This window comes from Prinia subflava, chromosome 19 (genome assembly GCF_021018805.1).
Source record: "Prinia subflava isolate CZ2003 ecotype Zambia chromosome 19, Cam_Psub_1.2, whole genome shotgun sequence".
NCBI classification, from domain to species: domain Eukaryota; kingdom Metazoa; phylum Chordata; class Aves; order Passeriformes; family Cisticolidae; genus Prinia; species Prinia subflava.
The window spans coordinates 7638301-7652537 of NC_086265.1; the positions used below are offsets into that span (position 1 = coordinate 7638301).

At 39.2% G+C, this 14237-nt stretch overlaps 1 protein-coding gene across 4 annotated transcripts in view; it reads left to right on the top strand.

Annotated features, from left to right (window-relative positions):
- Positions 1-14237, top strand: part of LOC134560186 (protein HIRA) — a 32136-nt gene that overhangs the window by 9645 nt on the left and 8254 nt on the right. For 2 of the 4 annotated variants that reach the window (XM_063415894.1, XM_063415896.1), the window contains exons 6-17: positions 721-816; positions 1632-1792; positions 2685-2852; positions 3380-3493; positions 4995-5065; positions 6966-7071; positions 7645-7863; positions 8473-8558; positions 9013-9207; positions 10559-10729; positions 12667-12886; positions 13643-13747. In XM_063415894.1, the coding sequence (XP_063271964.1) occupies positions 721-816; positions 1632-1792; positions 2685-2852; positions 3380-3493; positions 4995-5065; positions 6966-7071; positions 7645-7863; positions 8473-8558; positions 9013-9207; positions 10559-10729; positions 12667-12886; positions 13643-13747 (1712 nt within the window). The remainder of the gene's footprint in view (positions 1-720; positions 817-1631; positions 1793-2684; positions 2853-3379; positions 3494-4994; positions 5066-6965; positions 7072-7644; positions 7864-8472; positions 8559-9012; positions 9208-10558; positions 10730-12666; positions 12887-13642; positions 13748-14237) is intronic. The other 2 variants (XM_063415895.1, XM_063415898.1) reach the window with 1 other exon arrangement.

Here is a 14237-nt window from a genome sequence, read left to right on the forward strand (position 1 = left end):
GGTCAGTGACTAATTTTAAGAGCAACAATGAAAATCATAAAAAATAGAATTTTTAATGAAATGGAGTTTTCATACAAGTAACTTCTGGCAAGTTTGGTATGTAGGAGAAAAATTAACAACTAAGAAACTTATATTTTGCTATTTTCTAGCTTAAAAATGAATCTGAATAAAGGAAGCTAATCTGTATCTTTAATTAAATGTTCACTCTAGCAATAAACAATCTCATTGGCAAAAAAACATGTTCTTGTAAACCAAAGAATATCAGTGTTTATTTAGAAGAAAAGTATCTCAAGAGCAATGCAAAAGTTGAAGAAATAAATAATTCCAAATGTATTTTGCATCTGCTGACATGAGCTGTGATTAAAATCAAGATGTAAATCGCTTTGATCACTCCACGTGTGTTGGAATGAAGTGAGTGCATTATAATAGGTTCTTTTTTTATTCAAAACAAGACAAATTTCTTTGTGCAGGCATTAGTACTTCCTACAATCACTAAACATTGCATTGTTTTTTTTTTCCTTGACGTCCATTGAACATTGGAAGTTGGGGAGTCTCACTCCCAAGGAGTGTTGCTTTCTTACCTTCCACTTTAGTGAATGATAATCATTTCTCAATGATAGCAAAACATTGCTGCAGAGAACACAAGTTCTTTGTACAAAGACTTCTTGATTTTCTGATTACTATCAACCTCTTAAATGGAAACTTCCTTTTCCCAAACAGATGTGATGGATGTAGCATGGTCTCCACATGATGCCTGGCTGGCATCCTGTAGTGTTGATAACACTGTTGTCATCTGGAATGCTGTCAAATTCCCAGGTGAGAGCTCTAAAGATGTGCCAGGATGTAAAGCTCTGTGTCAGTCTTCTCTCCTTGGGGGTATTTCACCAACTCTTCAAATCCCTAGGAGTGGGTTGACTGCAGGAGGTGCCACACCTGCAGTCTGGCAGCTCAGACCTTCTTCCAGGTCTGGCTGGCAATGAGCAGGGGATCCCACACTGCTGCAGACAGCAGCTGCATTCAGGCTGTGCTGCTCATTTTACATGAAAGTCATGATTGCATGTGTTTATTTACGTGCCATTTCTTTTAAGGTGACTTGCAATATTGAGAGCAGAGATTTTAGACTTTGAAGCTAACTGTGCACCCTCTCAGCCTCTCCTCCCACAGGCTGATAAGCAGGAGTGTGACTGAAAGTAGGTTACCAGGTCTGCCAGCCTTGTGTGTCTGTTGAGTCACAACTTTGCCTTGGTTCACACTTGCACAAAGCTGGATTAGTTGTGATAATCTTTGGGTGTGGAGGAAAGGGTGAATGTTTAACCAAAATTCCAGTTCAAGTGCTGCTTTCCACAGCCTCAAAGTGCTACTCTGAAGCACTGGGACTCTGCTGCTCTTCCTGCTATGACCTGTCTTCCAAACAGTTTTGCACCTCTTATTCTGGCCAGAATTCTCCTTAGCACTTTTTTATATCAGTTTTTTCTTCAGTACAGGTTCCAATTTGGTTGATGTTGTTTCTGCACTAAAGGAGGTTATACTTAATATGCTGTTTCAAAAAGATGTTGTAAATTTTCTCAACCCTCTACCCTAAAGGGGATAGTGGTAACTGTTCTCTGTTCTCATTTTTTTTGTGTGTACAGAAATTCTTGCCACTTTGAAGGGGCATTCTGGCTTGGTGAAAGGGCTGACCTGGGATCCAGTTGGGAAATACATTGCTTCTCAGGCTGATGATCGCAGTTTGAAGGTGTGGCGGACCATGGACTGGCAGCTGGAAACCAGCATCACAAAGCCCTTCGATGAGGTACTTCAGAATGTGATGTTCAAAGTGAATTCCCTCAGAATGAATAAAACTAGAAGAATAACTCTGATTCTGCACAAACATGAATTAATTGAACAGTGCTGAATCAAATGAAGCTCTCAGACAGCAGCTTCAAAAGAGGGAAAAAAAAAAGAATTACTTTCTCATAAAAATATGATTGACTAGAGACTCTTCTTGCCATTTGTTATAGTGGATGTCAAAGATTTACATGGGTTATGTAAACAATTAAGTAATCTGGAAATGTAGTGGTTATTCTGGGAAAGTGTTGCCACAGTGATCACAATAGTCTGACGTTTTTCCCTATGCATCTTCTGTGGGCCACTGGCAGAAATGAGGAAAGTACTTAGGAGGGATCTTTGGTCTGGCATCACAGGGCTGTTAGGTGATGGCTTTGATGAAGAGCTTGGGTTTCTGGGGACAGAAGCTGGTGCTTGGTGAGTGGAGTGAGTGATCTGCAGTATCTGAGGGTATTGATGCAACTGCTCTTTGTAATACACCTGATCTGCCTCAGTTCCCTCAGAGCTGGTGTGGCAAGCTGAAGTCTCATCATTACTGGTTGCTGTGTTGGACCCCCATTACTAACTAGGACTGTGATAAATGCTGGGGAAACAGTATCCAAAAAGATGTAACATTTATGTTTCCTTTTAAAAATTTCTCTGAGTTCCTTTCCCTCCTTTTGATAGTTTCTTAAGTTACACTACATCACATGTGTAAACATGGCCAAGTGCTGGGAATTGTGTGTGAAATGATTCTTTCATATTCACAGGAAACTTTGTAATCATATTCCCTAAATCTGAAATTTAAATAGTTTGTATTACAACCCCTTTGTTTGCCAAACACTTTGACAGCTCTGGTATGTTGGTTTTTTTGTCAGTGTGGAGGGACGACTCACGTGCTGCGCCTCAGCTGGTCACCCGATGGTCACTACCTTGTTTCTGCTCATGCCATGAACAATTCTGGACCCACTGCTCAGATCATTGAGAGGGATGGATGGAAAACCAACATGGATTTTGTAGGGCATCGGAAGGCAGTTACAGTAGTGGTGAGTGAGTGATAGTAATTTATCCCTGAAGCTAAAACTTGTATGTGCTTTTTGATAGTTTTATGTATAAATGGGACAAGAGGTGAAGATGGGTGTCAAGATTAGTAAAGCAAATGCATGGTTGTGATTAAAAAATGTCGACTTTACGTGTTGGAAGCAATCAGGTTGCTCTTGTGATAAGAGAGTTGAATGTAGATGAACGAGACAAGGGGAGTAGAGGAGCATGCTAGGAATGTCAAACATCAGCTTTGTTGGCTCTTCAGTGACTTGATTAAAATGATTTTGGTTTCTAGTGGGTTTCTGATCCCTAGTAAAATTAATTTTGTTTGCCTTTCCTGTGAAGGCATTCAGAAAGCCCATTCAGAAAGCCTCTGCAGCTTTTGTCAGTGCTCTTACAGAGTCTGGTTCAGGACTTTATTTATATGAAATGTTGATTTTTCACTCTTAAGTAGAAAATTTGCTTTGAAAGTAGATCTCCTGCTAAAATGTAATTACTGTGATAAAATTTGGGCATCTCATTTGTTTAGAAATTCAATCCAAAAATCTTCAAAAAGAAACAAAAGAATGGGAGCTCCACCAAGTCAAGTTGTCCCTACTGCTGTTGTGCTGTTGGTAGCAAAGATCGATCTCTTTCTGTCTGGGTAAGTGGTTTCTTTGCTGCCTTTGAACTAAAGTCATTGGATAACTTGGGGGTTTAGCACAGAGGTCACATGTACAGCATTAGGTCCTTCATTTCATTTCATGTTTAGGAGGTTTTTTTTGTCTCTGTTGTTACAGGTTTAGCTGGAGGGGAAGGAAGTGGATTGGTGTTAGTTCATTTCTTTAAAGGCAAGAGCAGTTAGTGGCCAGTGGCAGAGTGTGCCCTGGTAAGGGGGAGCAGTTGTTAGGAGATAAAACATTTTACTACAGTTAATAAATGCAACCTTATTTTCTTCCTTTTATTTGTCATCTGTCTTTGTGAAGGAAAGGGATGTGAAAGTGAATGAGCTTTTTAGGTATTCTTTCAAGTTTTTGATATCTAGTTTGTGTTTTACTTTAAAATCTACACTAAAATTTTTCTTCTGGCTAAGAGAAGAGTAGCTATTTTTACATTTTTAAATGCAACTGGAAAATACTGGGAGTCAGTTTAACTGATTTGCAAAGCTTTGTGATGAGAACTCCTGCCAGAACACACCAATAACTGTAGTCTACTATTTATAGATTCCAGTGTGATATTTATCCATCAGTCTCTGGATGCATAACTAAATCTTCTTCTGGTAATGGCTACCAGTTCATACTCATATGACAGTATCACTCAATATATTTTATTTTCTGTTTCTGTGATGAAGATTTCATTTGGAGTGGCTGTTGAGGTGACAGAAGGTAGTACAGAGATGCAAAGTTATAGGCTGGTTTTGCCCTGAGGAGCTTAATAAACATACAGAGCACAGACCTATGGAAGCATAAATAACTACTGAAGATGACAGTGACCCTGTGAACATAAAACCTCCTTGACCATATCTGAATGAACCTCTGCTTCATTTCATATTCATTCATTTATAGTGTACTGTACACTAGAGATACTAAATCCATTGGTTTGACATCAAAGAGCTTAGAATGCCTAATTTAGAGGAGGTTATTGGAGTTTTCATATTCAGTTATTTATTACTAAGCTGATTCTTAAGTGCAGAGAAATCCTCTTTAAGAGTAATTGTGAGTCAAATTCCCTTTGCTCTTGATAGGTTTCACTTTCTCAGACAAGTAGTCCAAGTGAGGACATGGAAACCTAATCTGTTTTCTGTCCTGTGCTGGCAGTTTGCAGCATCCTTATCTCAGTACAGCTTAGAATAGGAAGCTGTCTTTTGCATCTTTTGGAGTGGCAGAGAGTGTTTTATGGCTGTGGTGTAAAGGCAGAGTTGATTAAGAAATTCAGTCTGTGTTTCAGAAAGGAGAGGTGAATGTCAGCTGTTCTGTTCCAGAGCTTTCCTGTCCCAGCAGTGGAACAGGTGACTTGGTGCTTCAGATGCAGCACCAGGCATGCAGCTGTTTACTGGCCAGGTCTTGTCTGGTGCCTATTGTGAGGCTCTGGGAGAGTGTTAATGTTGTACTACCTGTGGTAGTGCAGAACTTCTACATTTCTGAGCATTTTCTTGTTTTCTTAAGCTCACGTGTCTGAAGCGACCTTTAGTTGTCATACATGAGCTGTTTGACAAGTCAATCATGGACATCTCCTGGTAAGTTGATTTCTGCTGTTTGTTATGGGAGCCAAAGAATTATTACAACTTTAGGTGTACTTGCTAGGTGGAAATGCCTTAACACAGTGCACATTGTGGTTGTTGGAACACAACAAATTGGTTGCTGAAGGTTTTGTTGCTGCTGCAGCATCTTTGGTAGTAATATGAGCAATAGCACATGGTCAGAGATTATTAACTGAACAAATAGTGATGTATTTAGAACACGACACAGTAGAACAGCTGTGGAATGAGTTCCTACTCATTGTGATTCTCTGACAAAGGCTGTCTAAATTCTATCACTTCCTCACTTCTGAAATTCTCCCTTAATAGTTAAAACAATCTCTTGGTGGGTTTACACTGTGAATTTTAACGCTTACATTTGTGTAACTGCTTGGTTTCTATGTGCCCATGTGGATTTTGACATGAAGCTCAGTGAACCACAATAAAGTTTCCAAAACCAAAACATTTTTCTTTCATTAACAGATTAAGGCTAGAAAGCCTGCAAGTGGAATATTTCATGAGAAGTGCTGCTATTGTTATAGTACAATAGTTTTGCATAGTTTAGTTTTCCTGTAGTGTTTTTTATTTCTCCATCTGCAATTTGCACATTTTTCATGGCATGAAGTCATTGGGAGTAATAGCTGGTTAACATTGTGCAGTTTCTGAGGAAATGGTTTTGTGGGATATTTGAGAGACAAAGGATCATCAGGCAGCTTGATATTTTATATCCATATAAAATAAGAATTATAGCCATTACTTTGATATTTTGTATGTGAAACAGATAGATAAAATGTCAGTAATATCGAGTGTTCCCAGAAAAGTGCTCCATTCTGAAAACAGACTGAGTAAATTCTGAGAAACCTGATACTAATATATTGTTATATCCGTATAATTTCTGTTTTAGAATTTTAGACCTGGATCTGTCAATATAATACATGCAAATGATTATATTTTCATGGAACAATTGCTTGGATCCAGAGGTCAATAGGAGCTCAGCAATTTTCTCTGCTAAGCAAGCAGAAAACTGAACGTGATTTTACTGTTTTCTAACTTGGAGTGCTGTGTGTACCTTGTTTCATGGTGCTGAGGCTGATTTCTCTGGATGTGATGCTATCAGGGTGCCACTATAGCTGTGGTAGTTGTAATAGATTTTTAATAGCTTGGATAGGACTTTGGAATTGTGCCAGATTTCCTTCCCTCTTCCCTTCTGTGTAATTCTATCTGTAACCCACTGTGTCACTGCCCCTGTGAGCTCTGTATTTGAAAGTGTCTGCAGTAGAAGTCAAAAGTCATCAAGTATTTTTTCAAATGTGCAATAATAGGTTACATGTGCAAGATTATAATTCTGTTAAAATGGAAGGCATAGTTTCTCCTCTCTATTTTTGCTAAGAAAACCTGATCTCCACAAGAGGGTTACTATGTGTCCCCATTAATAATCATATGTGCAATTTGCTTAAAAACCCAAATAATGAACAGTAACAAAATCAAACCTGTTTTCTTGCCTAGTACCAAGATTTTTGGCCTGCTTGTCAGCTGTCACCCTTTCTTCACCCACTTCCATTAGCACAAAAATTTTGTTCATCTGTTGAAGGAAATTCACTCCTAATTTCCTCTCAGTGTTCATTGTGAACACTACTCTGGTTTACCCCTTCAGGAAAGTTTTCCTGGTGCTGCTCATGCCATGGGCAGGTGTTCTGTCATCCTTCTGCAGTCTGCAGAGGAGCTTTGGCACAGGGGCTCTGCTGCCTGTCATCCTGTCTCCTCACTGTCCCACTTCTTTGGTTCCATGAGTTAGTGCTGTGATAATAAATCTTAAGATGAGATTTTTATTGAACAATCTATCAGATTGCTGCTTTGCATGAATGAAAGAGATTAAAAACAAAACCTTTCTTTCCCTCAGGACCCTTAATGGACTGGGAATTCTGGTGTGTTCCATGGATGGATCAGTGGCATTTTTGGACTTTTCCCAAGATGAACTTGGGGATCCACTCAGTGAGGAGGAAAAGGTACAGTAACCATTCAGAAAACTTTTGATCATATTTCAGGGATGTATTGATTCAATTCAAATACTGGCCTGTTTATAGAAGGATGTAGTAATTGATTTCCATATTACAGAAAATGTATTCCTCTTATCTGCTTTACAAATCATCAAAAAAGAGTAATCAAGAAGTGAATTTGCAGTATGAGTTTCTGTTCTGGAAAGAAAGAATTTGGAAAACATCCACTCGCTTACACATCATTATACATCTGAAGTAATTATTTGGCCAAGGAGACAAGAAGTGGGTGCTTCAAAACACTGTAAAATTCCTCTTTCACTTGCATATATGCAAGTCTTTTTAAACTGATTGATTGCTTTTGGCTGGTTTTCTTCTCATTGCTATTAGCAACTAGACCTTTGAATTTCATTTATTTTACATATTGATTTAGTGGTAGTAGAAAACACAAAGAAAAAAAAATCTGGTGTTTCAGTGATACAGAGGGCATTTTATGGATTCCATTAGATTTGTGTGATCCCCTTGCGTTACAATGAGTGATGTCACAGTAGCACTTGTATTCACTCACATCTTCAATGCCCACAGAGCAACATTCACCAGTCCACCTATGGCAAAAGCCTGGCCATCATGACTGAGGCTCAGCTGTCCACCACCATCATTGAGAATCCAGAGATGCTCAAGTACCAGCAGAGGCAGCAGCAGGGGGAGCAGAAGAACGCGTCCATTCGGGAGGGCTCTGGGAATGCCACAGCGCCCAAGGTGGCAAGCATGGTTAACGGGGAGAGCCTGGAGGACATCAGGAAGGTACGTGCTCTTGGGCACTGTCAAATACTGAGTCACTAAATACCAAACTGTTAGGAAAGAACCAGCTCCTGTGCCCTTATTTGTGGTGAATGGCACCTTTCAGCCTGTGTGTGGCCCAGCTGATCAGCTCAGTGGGTCATTTACTGGGACTTGTTGGAAGTTAAATTCTTTTAAGCAGGGGTAAGGCTGTGTGGAAGCAGGCGTGTGGATATTTCTGTGATGGGTGCAAAATTCTTGGTGTGCAGAAAGGAAATCAAGAGTAACTAATGACAGAGAAGCTGTAGAGGTGTTTCAGTTTCTCGGTGACAGAGGTTGAAAGCATTGTTTAATTCTGTCCTAAACATAAAACACAATGTTTAATTAAAGATTTGATATGCACAATGTTTTAGACTTCATTCTAAAGGGGAGAGCAGATTACATTCTGTACAAATGCCTTTTCTACAGATGGACAGATTGAAAGTTGGAAGTGTTTGAGTTTATGGGGAAAAGTCTTTGCTGACAGATTTTTAATTGAAGCACCTCTTCTAATATATCTATGCTTGTCAGTTTGAAAAAAAAATTAACATTTCCCATTTATCAGAAATCATGATAAAATGTATTTCCCAACAGAATCTCTTGAAAAAGCAAGTTGAAACGCGAACTGCAGATGGTCGGAGAAGGATCACACCTCTCTGCATAGCTCAACTGGACACTGGGTATGTTTGAAAGAAATCTTTTAAATCCTTCTTTACATCCTTATCTTATTTTTTGGGGTTTTTTTCCTGTTCTAAACTTGGCATTCCATCTTAGGGCATCATAAAGCCTTTACTGGAAATAAGTGTGTATTCTTATGAAATACAGCTTCAACCAGTGTTCTTTGGCCACAAGGTCTCATTTCTAATAGATCAGGTCAATTCTCATTATTTACTGTTATAGACAAACAATGCTGTAATGTATTGTTGATTCATCTCTATACTGGTACCAGCTTTCACATCCTTTGGACATGAGAAATTACTCTAGAAAGTAATTGGGAATTTATTTAGGTTGTATATGGGTATCCACATGTGGAAAAAGGAAGAATGGAATAAATATTTTAGCTAAAACGACTATTTTTGAATTCTCTTTAAAGTGGTTTTGAGAAATGTATTTGTTGTTTGTCTTTTTGTTTAGGGATTTTTCTACAGCCTTTTTCAATAGCATCCCAATATCTGGAACTCTGTCTGGCTCAATGATGTCTTCTCAAAGTAACCAGCAGCTCATGTCACTGGATTCTAACGCAGCAAATTCCCTTAATACTTCAAAGCCTTCTGTAGAGCCAACAGCAGCCAGTATAAAACCAACAGATGATGCAGCCAATAAAGATGGGTCAGTATTTGCTGGTTTGTTTTTCACTTACATGAGTCTGTTTAGTTTTTTATTCTTGTTTATAATTTTATAATGAAGAAATATTAAAGTGGTTTCCTTAGTGCAAAACCCTAAGAATCTAACCTTCCTGAAACCATTGAGATTTTATCAGTGTTTGATTACTTTAAGTATTGATAAATGGGAAATTAATAAATCCATGTGCATAGTTCTGGCAGTGAACTTCAGTGCAATGAGGTGCACAGCTGATTGCTTTAACAAAATGACTTGCTTATGGGTTAGTGGGTTGCCATTAGCAAACAATAGAAGGTGTTCCAGTAGTGGAAGTAATGAAACCTACTTTACATCAAATTCTGACCTGTGTCTTCCCTGCAGACATGGTGATCCTTCTTTCCTGTGTAACAGCCCCATCAGAGCACAGTGACCCTGTCAGTGCACATTTGCTGATGGCCAGTGTGTCTTTCCAATTAATTACAGAACAACTGAGTTTTATTTGCATTTCCCTTAGTGGTAGCACTGACCTGACTTCTTCTCAGTGTGTTTTTGTAGCATTTGTAGCAGCATAGTGTCATGAAACCTCTGCTTCTTTATCAAATTCAGTTGAAATTGGCCACAGATTTAAAAATGAGTGGGTGGACTATGAAAAATGATTGACAGATGAAAATATTAAGTATCCTTTTCTTTGTAAATTGTACTTCTAGCAGCTTTTTAGTACAAGCATCAGTTATTTTAGAGCTATTAATTCTCTGAATGCACTGAAAAATCTCTAAAGTAAACAGCTATTGAAATAATAGATCCCGGAATGTTTTAGTGTGGGGAAAACACATTCCTTTGCCCTGGAGTTATGCTTGGAAAGGCCTAATAATCTGGTTGGATTTTTCAATAACAAAATCTAAAGCTGGCATAAATTGTGTCATCCCAAATTGTTTGATGGATAAACACTGAAATATTATAATATTGTAATGGAAATATTTGGTAACCTGAATGAGGGGTAAAAGCGGGAACCCCTGTGATCATTTTAAAAACTGATCCTTTCCCAGTAAGTACCAGCTGAAAGTATCATTGCCTTCCTGAATTTAAAATACACAATACATGAATTAGGGTCTTTTAATCCAGATATGCAGCCACACGGAGCTCTGAGGTGTATCATAGACAGCTTTTGAGAGTAGGCAAAGCTTGCAAAACACTGATGCATGAAAGAGTGGAAAAAGAATATCATAACTGATTATGTACTTGAGTGAAAGCTTTTCACCGTGGTTTCTAGCCAGCATCATGAATGCTAGTTGTTATGAGCAATGCAGCTTACCAGTACTGAATTTTTCAATCCTTCTTTTGCTGGATCTTCTCTTGACAGTGTAAATGCTACCTCTGCCTCAGCTGCTCCTTCTGCATCGTCTTCCTCCGTGTTGACAACTCCATCCAAGATTGAGCCCATGAAAGCGTTTGATTCTCGATTCACAGAACGATCCAAAGCCACCTCAGGGACTGCTGTTGTAACAAACACAAATCAGACTGTTGTGGACAGGTGAGACACAGCCTGGGGAGGGAGGAAGGTAATAATAACACAGAGCTGAAACACCAATTCTCTGCGGTGTAGATGTCACACTGCTGACACTCTAGAAGTTGTCTTGGGTTTCTTTCACTCTTGGAAGGAAGGGGGCAACTACAAATAGGTAAATTCTGTGCTGGTGTTATCCCTTTGCACATTTGTGCTTGGCATTTTGGTATCAAGCAGATTCTCCAAGATATTCCAAGCTAAAATTATTGTTGTAAGAGGCTGTGTGTGACTGAGTGCAGCTGGACTCCTTAGAAGACAAAACCAGCCCAAAATAGCCATCCTGCATCTCTGTACAAGAGAGATTTACTTCAAGATAAATTACCATACATGTCAGCAGACAACCTCTCATCATCATAGCTCCAGTTAGATTTCAATTTTATGCCTTGAAGGCATGCAGAGAAGACTCTCTGATTTTAAAGAGTTTTGGCTCTGGATCCCTGTGACAAAAAAAAAAGGCATTTTGTTTTGTGACATAGTGCTATGGCATAAATATTCCCGTTTCACCAAAAAAATTATAAAAAAGTAGCAATCTTGAGAAAGAAGTATGTAACTCCCTAGTTATTATCAGTAAAACATGTTTTTATACATCAATATTTTTATGTCAAAGAGCTTGACCATGCGATGCAGAAGCAAGATGTATTAAATTACTCTCAAAATTGCTTCTAATGTAGCATTTGTAGTGAAATATGGATAAAAGTGTATTGTTTGGCATAATTCAGGTGCCAGAGAAAAAAGGTTTGGATCGTGCAAGGTATTTCTCTGAAGCCAAGTAGTTAAAGATGCAAAACAGTGTGAGTTAATAGCCAGCTATTGGAGGGAAGGGGAAGAGTGTGATTAAATGACCTATTTTAGGGTATAATGGTTAACAAGAGAGTTCACAGGGATTGTACTTTGAATTAGTTATATTATATTTAGTTATATAGGGACATGGACCTGTTGGAGCAAGCAAGAGGAGGCCACAAAGATAATGAGAGGGCTGGAGCAGCTCTGCTGTGGAGACAGGCTGAGAGCTGGGGCTGTTCAGCCTGGGGAAGAGAAGGCTCAGGGTGACCTTACTGCAGCCCTCCAGTGCCTAAAGGGGCTGCAAAAGAACTGGAGAGGGACTTTTCACAGGGGCATGTAGTGACAGGACAAGGGACAATGGCTTCAGACTGAAAGAGGACACGTTTAGATGAGACATTAGGAAAAATCCCTCACTGTGAGGGTGATAGACACTGGAGCAGGTTGCCCAGAGAAAATGTTGATGTCTCATCCCTGGGAGTGTTCAAGGCTGAGTGGGAAGGGGCTTGGAGCAACCTGGCCTAGTGCAAGGTGTCCCTGCCCATGGCAGGGGGTTGGAATCAGATGTCTTTAAGGTCTCCTCCAACTCCAACCATTCTGTGATTCCACAGTTATGTTTCCTGGAATGGAAGCTGGAGCAGTGAAGTCATTGTGTGGTTTGCAGATACACATTTTGCAGCAGTCAGAACTGAACAGAACAACTTCTGGGGTTAGACAACAGAATGACAAAAGTTCTACATGAATAAGCAGAAAGTCTAATGTCCACTGAAGGGGAAAAGTTTAACAGCTCTTGCATCTTAGAGTGCTGAATTATTTGTATCAGCTCAGGGAAAGAGATCTGATGGTAATTGGAACTGAATGCTAAAATAAAGTTGCTATTTCCAGCTTTATCCCGTGGCTAACTGTTGGTTTGATTAATTTTTTTAAAGGGGAGAATATGTCTGATTGGTTTACATATATATTGCAGATTGCACTTTTGGAAAGGGTTTGCCATACCTCTTCACCTTCCTCCTGCCTTTGTGCATTTGAAATACACTCAAAGAGGACTCAGAAATGTCGTCTTATCTGCAAAAATGCAATGTGTAGGATACATGGCAACTTTTGGAATCAGCTTTTTTTTACAGACTTCTTTTTTACAGACTGAAGGATCAGAATTTAATTAAAGACAATAAGCCCAAGGATATTCTGGAGAGCAGCAGTGACAGTGAAGAGAAGATTCCAGCTGTTAAACCACTGAGTGTACCCAAACGGAAACTGGAACTTGAGGGAGAAACAGTAGAAAAGAAGAAAAAGGGAAGGCCTCGGAAAGACTCCAGACTTGTACCAGTAACTTTAACTGTTCAGGTGAAATATATGGGATTCACTGTGGCTTTCAGAGTTCATGTAATAAAGTCAGTCCCACTTTGACTTGTTCCATCAACTCAGGGAAACACAAGTAGTATCAGTCCCTCAGAATTTTTAGCCATCCCTCTTCCATACCTTTAAACTTACTGGTTTGGGAATTTAAGCTTAGAAAAAGCAGGTGCACATGGTGTGGCAATTGTGTTTATATTTTGTGTAGGTATGTAGCTTCTTACTAAAGGTCCCAGCATGCTCAGTAATGCTAGCCTGCCAAATGACTGTATAGAATAAAATGAAATGCCATCAGTTTTTGGTGGTGTATGATGGAGAGTGGTCCAAGAAGACGAAAGGGACTTGGATATAGTGACTTAAATGGTTATGAATTTCCTCAGAACCCTAAAGTGGTTGCATCAGAGTTTCCATCATTTTAGGGCCTATAGATACCTGTGTTTTCAGTAGCTAGAGCTTAAAATTTCCATGTAATATATCAGACTTTTCATGAATTAGTTGCAGCTGAACGTAGGGCTATTTAAAAAAAAAAACAAACCACACTTCAAGTTTTTGTTTTTCTTTGATTCTTAGAAGCTATATTAAAAAACTTGTATTCATACAACTAACTGGAACAAGACTAATGTTTTGCAATTGGCATTATTTGGAATATTAAGAAATTCTTTTTCATATCAGTCTGTTTGATAGAATATATCTGGGTTTCACTTTTTTTAATAGAAAAATGTAACTATTTCTGCAATTTTTTTCCAGTCCCCCGCTGCACTGGCCTCTGAGAAGGATGCTGCTTGCATCTCTGCACCAGCATTAGCACTTAAACTGCCAACCCCAATCCCACAGAAATCGTTTACTTTGCAAGTAAGTGGACTATAAGGAAAAAAACTTAATACTTTAAAAACAAACAAAAATATCCTGCTTTCTTTTAAATATCCTAAGGTTGTTCACATCCTTTGATGAGTTAACGTTTGAATGCGTGTATTTGTTGAAGCAAGCGAGATGGTAATGCTTCAGCTTCTAAGAATGTCTGTATGAGGAAAGATAATGGGAAATCAGCTAAAAATAGGGCACTTCTGACCCAGCTGAACTCCAAAGAGGAGTGAGTGCCTCTGGTTCAGCAGTCCCTCCTGGTTAGCCAAAGTGTGTGGTGGAGATAAGAGTCTCTGTGGGAGTGGCTGCTGCACAGTTACTGCAGAGCTGTTGGGAGTACAGCAGTACTGAAAAATAAAACCAGGGCTTTTCTGAGAGCCCTCTGGAGGTGCTCTGCATCTGAACAGGCTGGAAACAGTAATGCTTTAGGCATTTATTAAACAGTTTTTAGGTGTACTCAGGCTGTGGTAGTCTGGGTCCA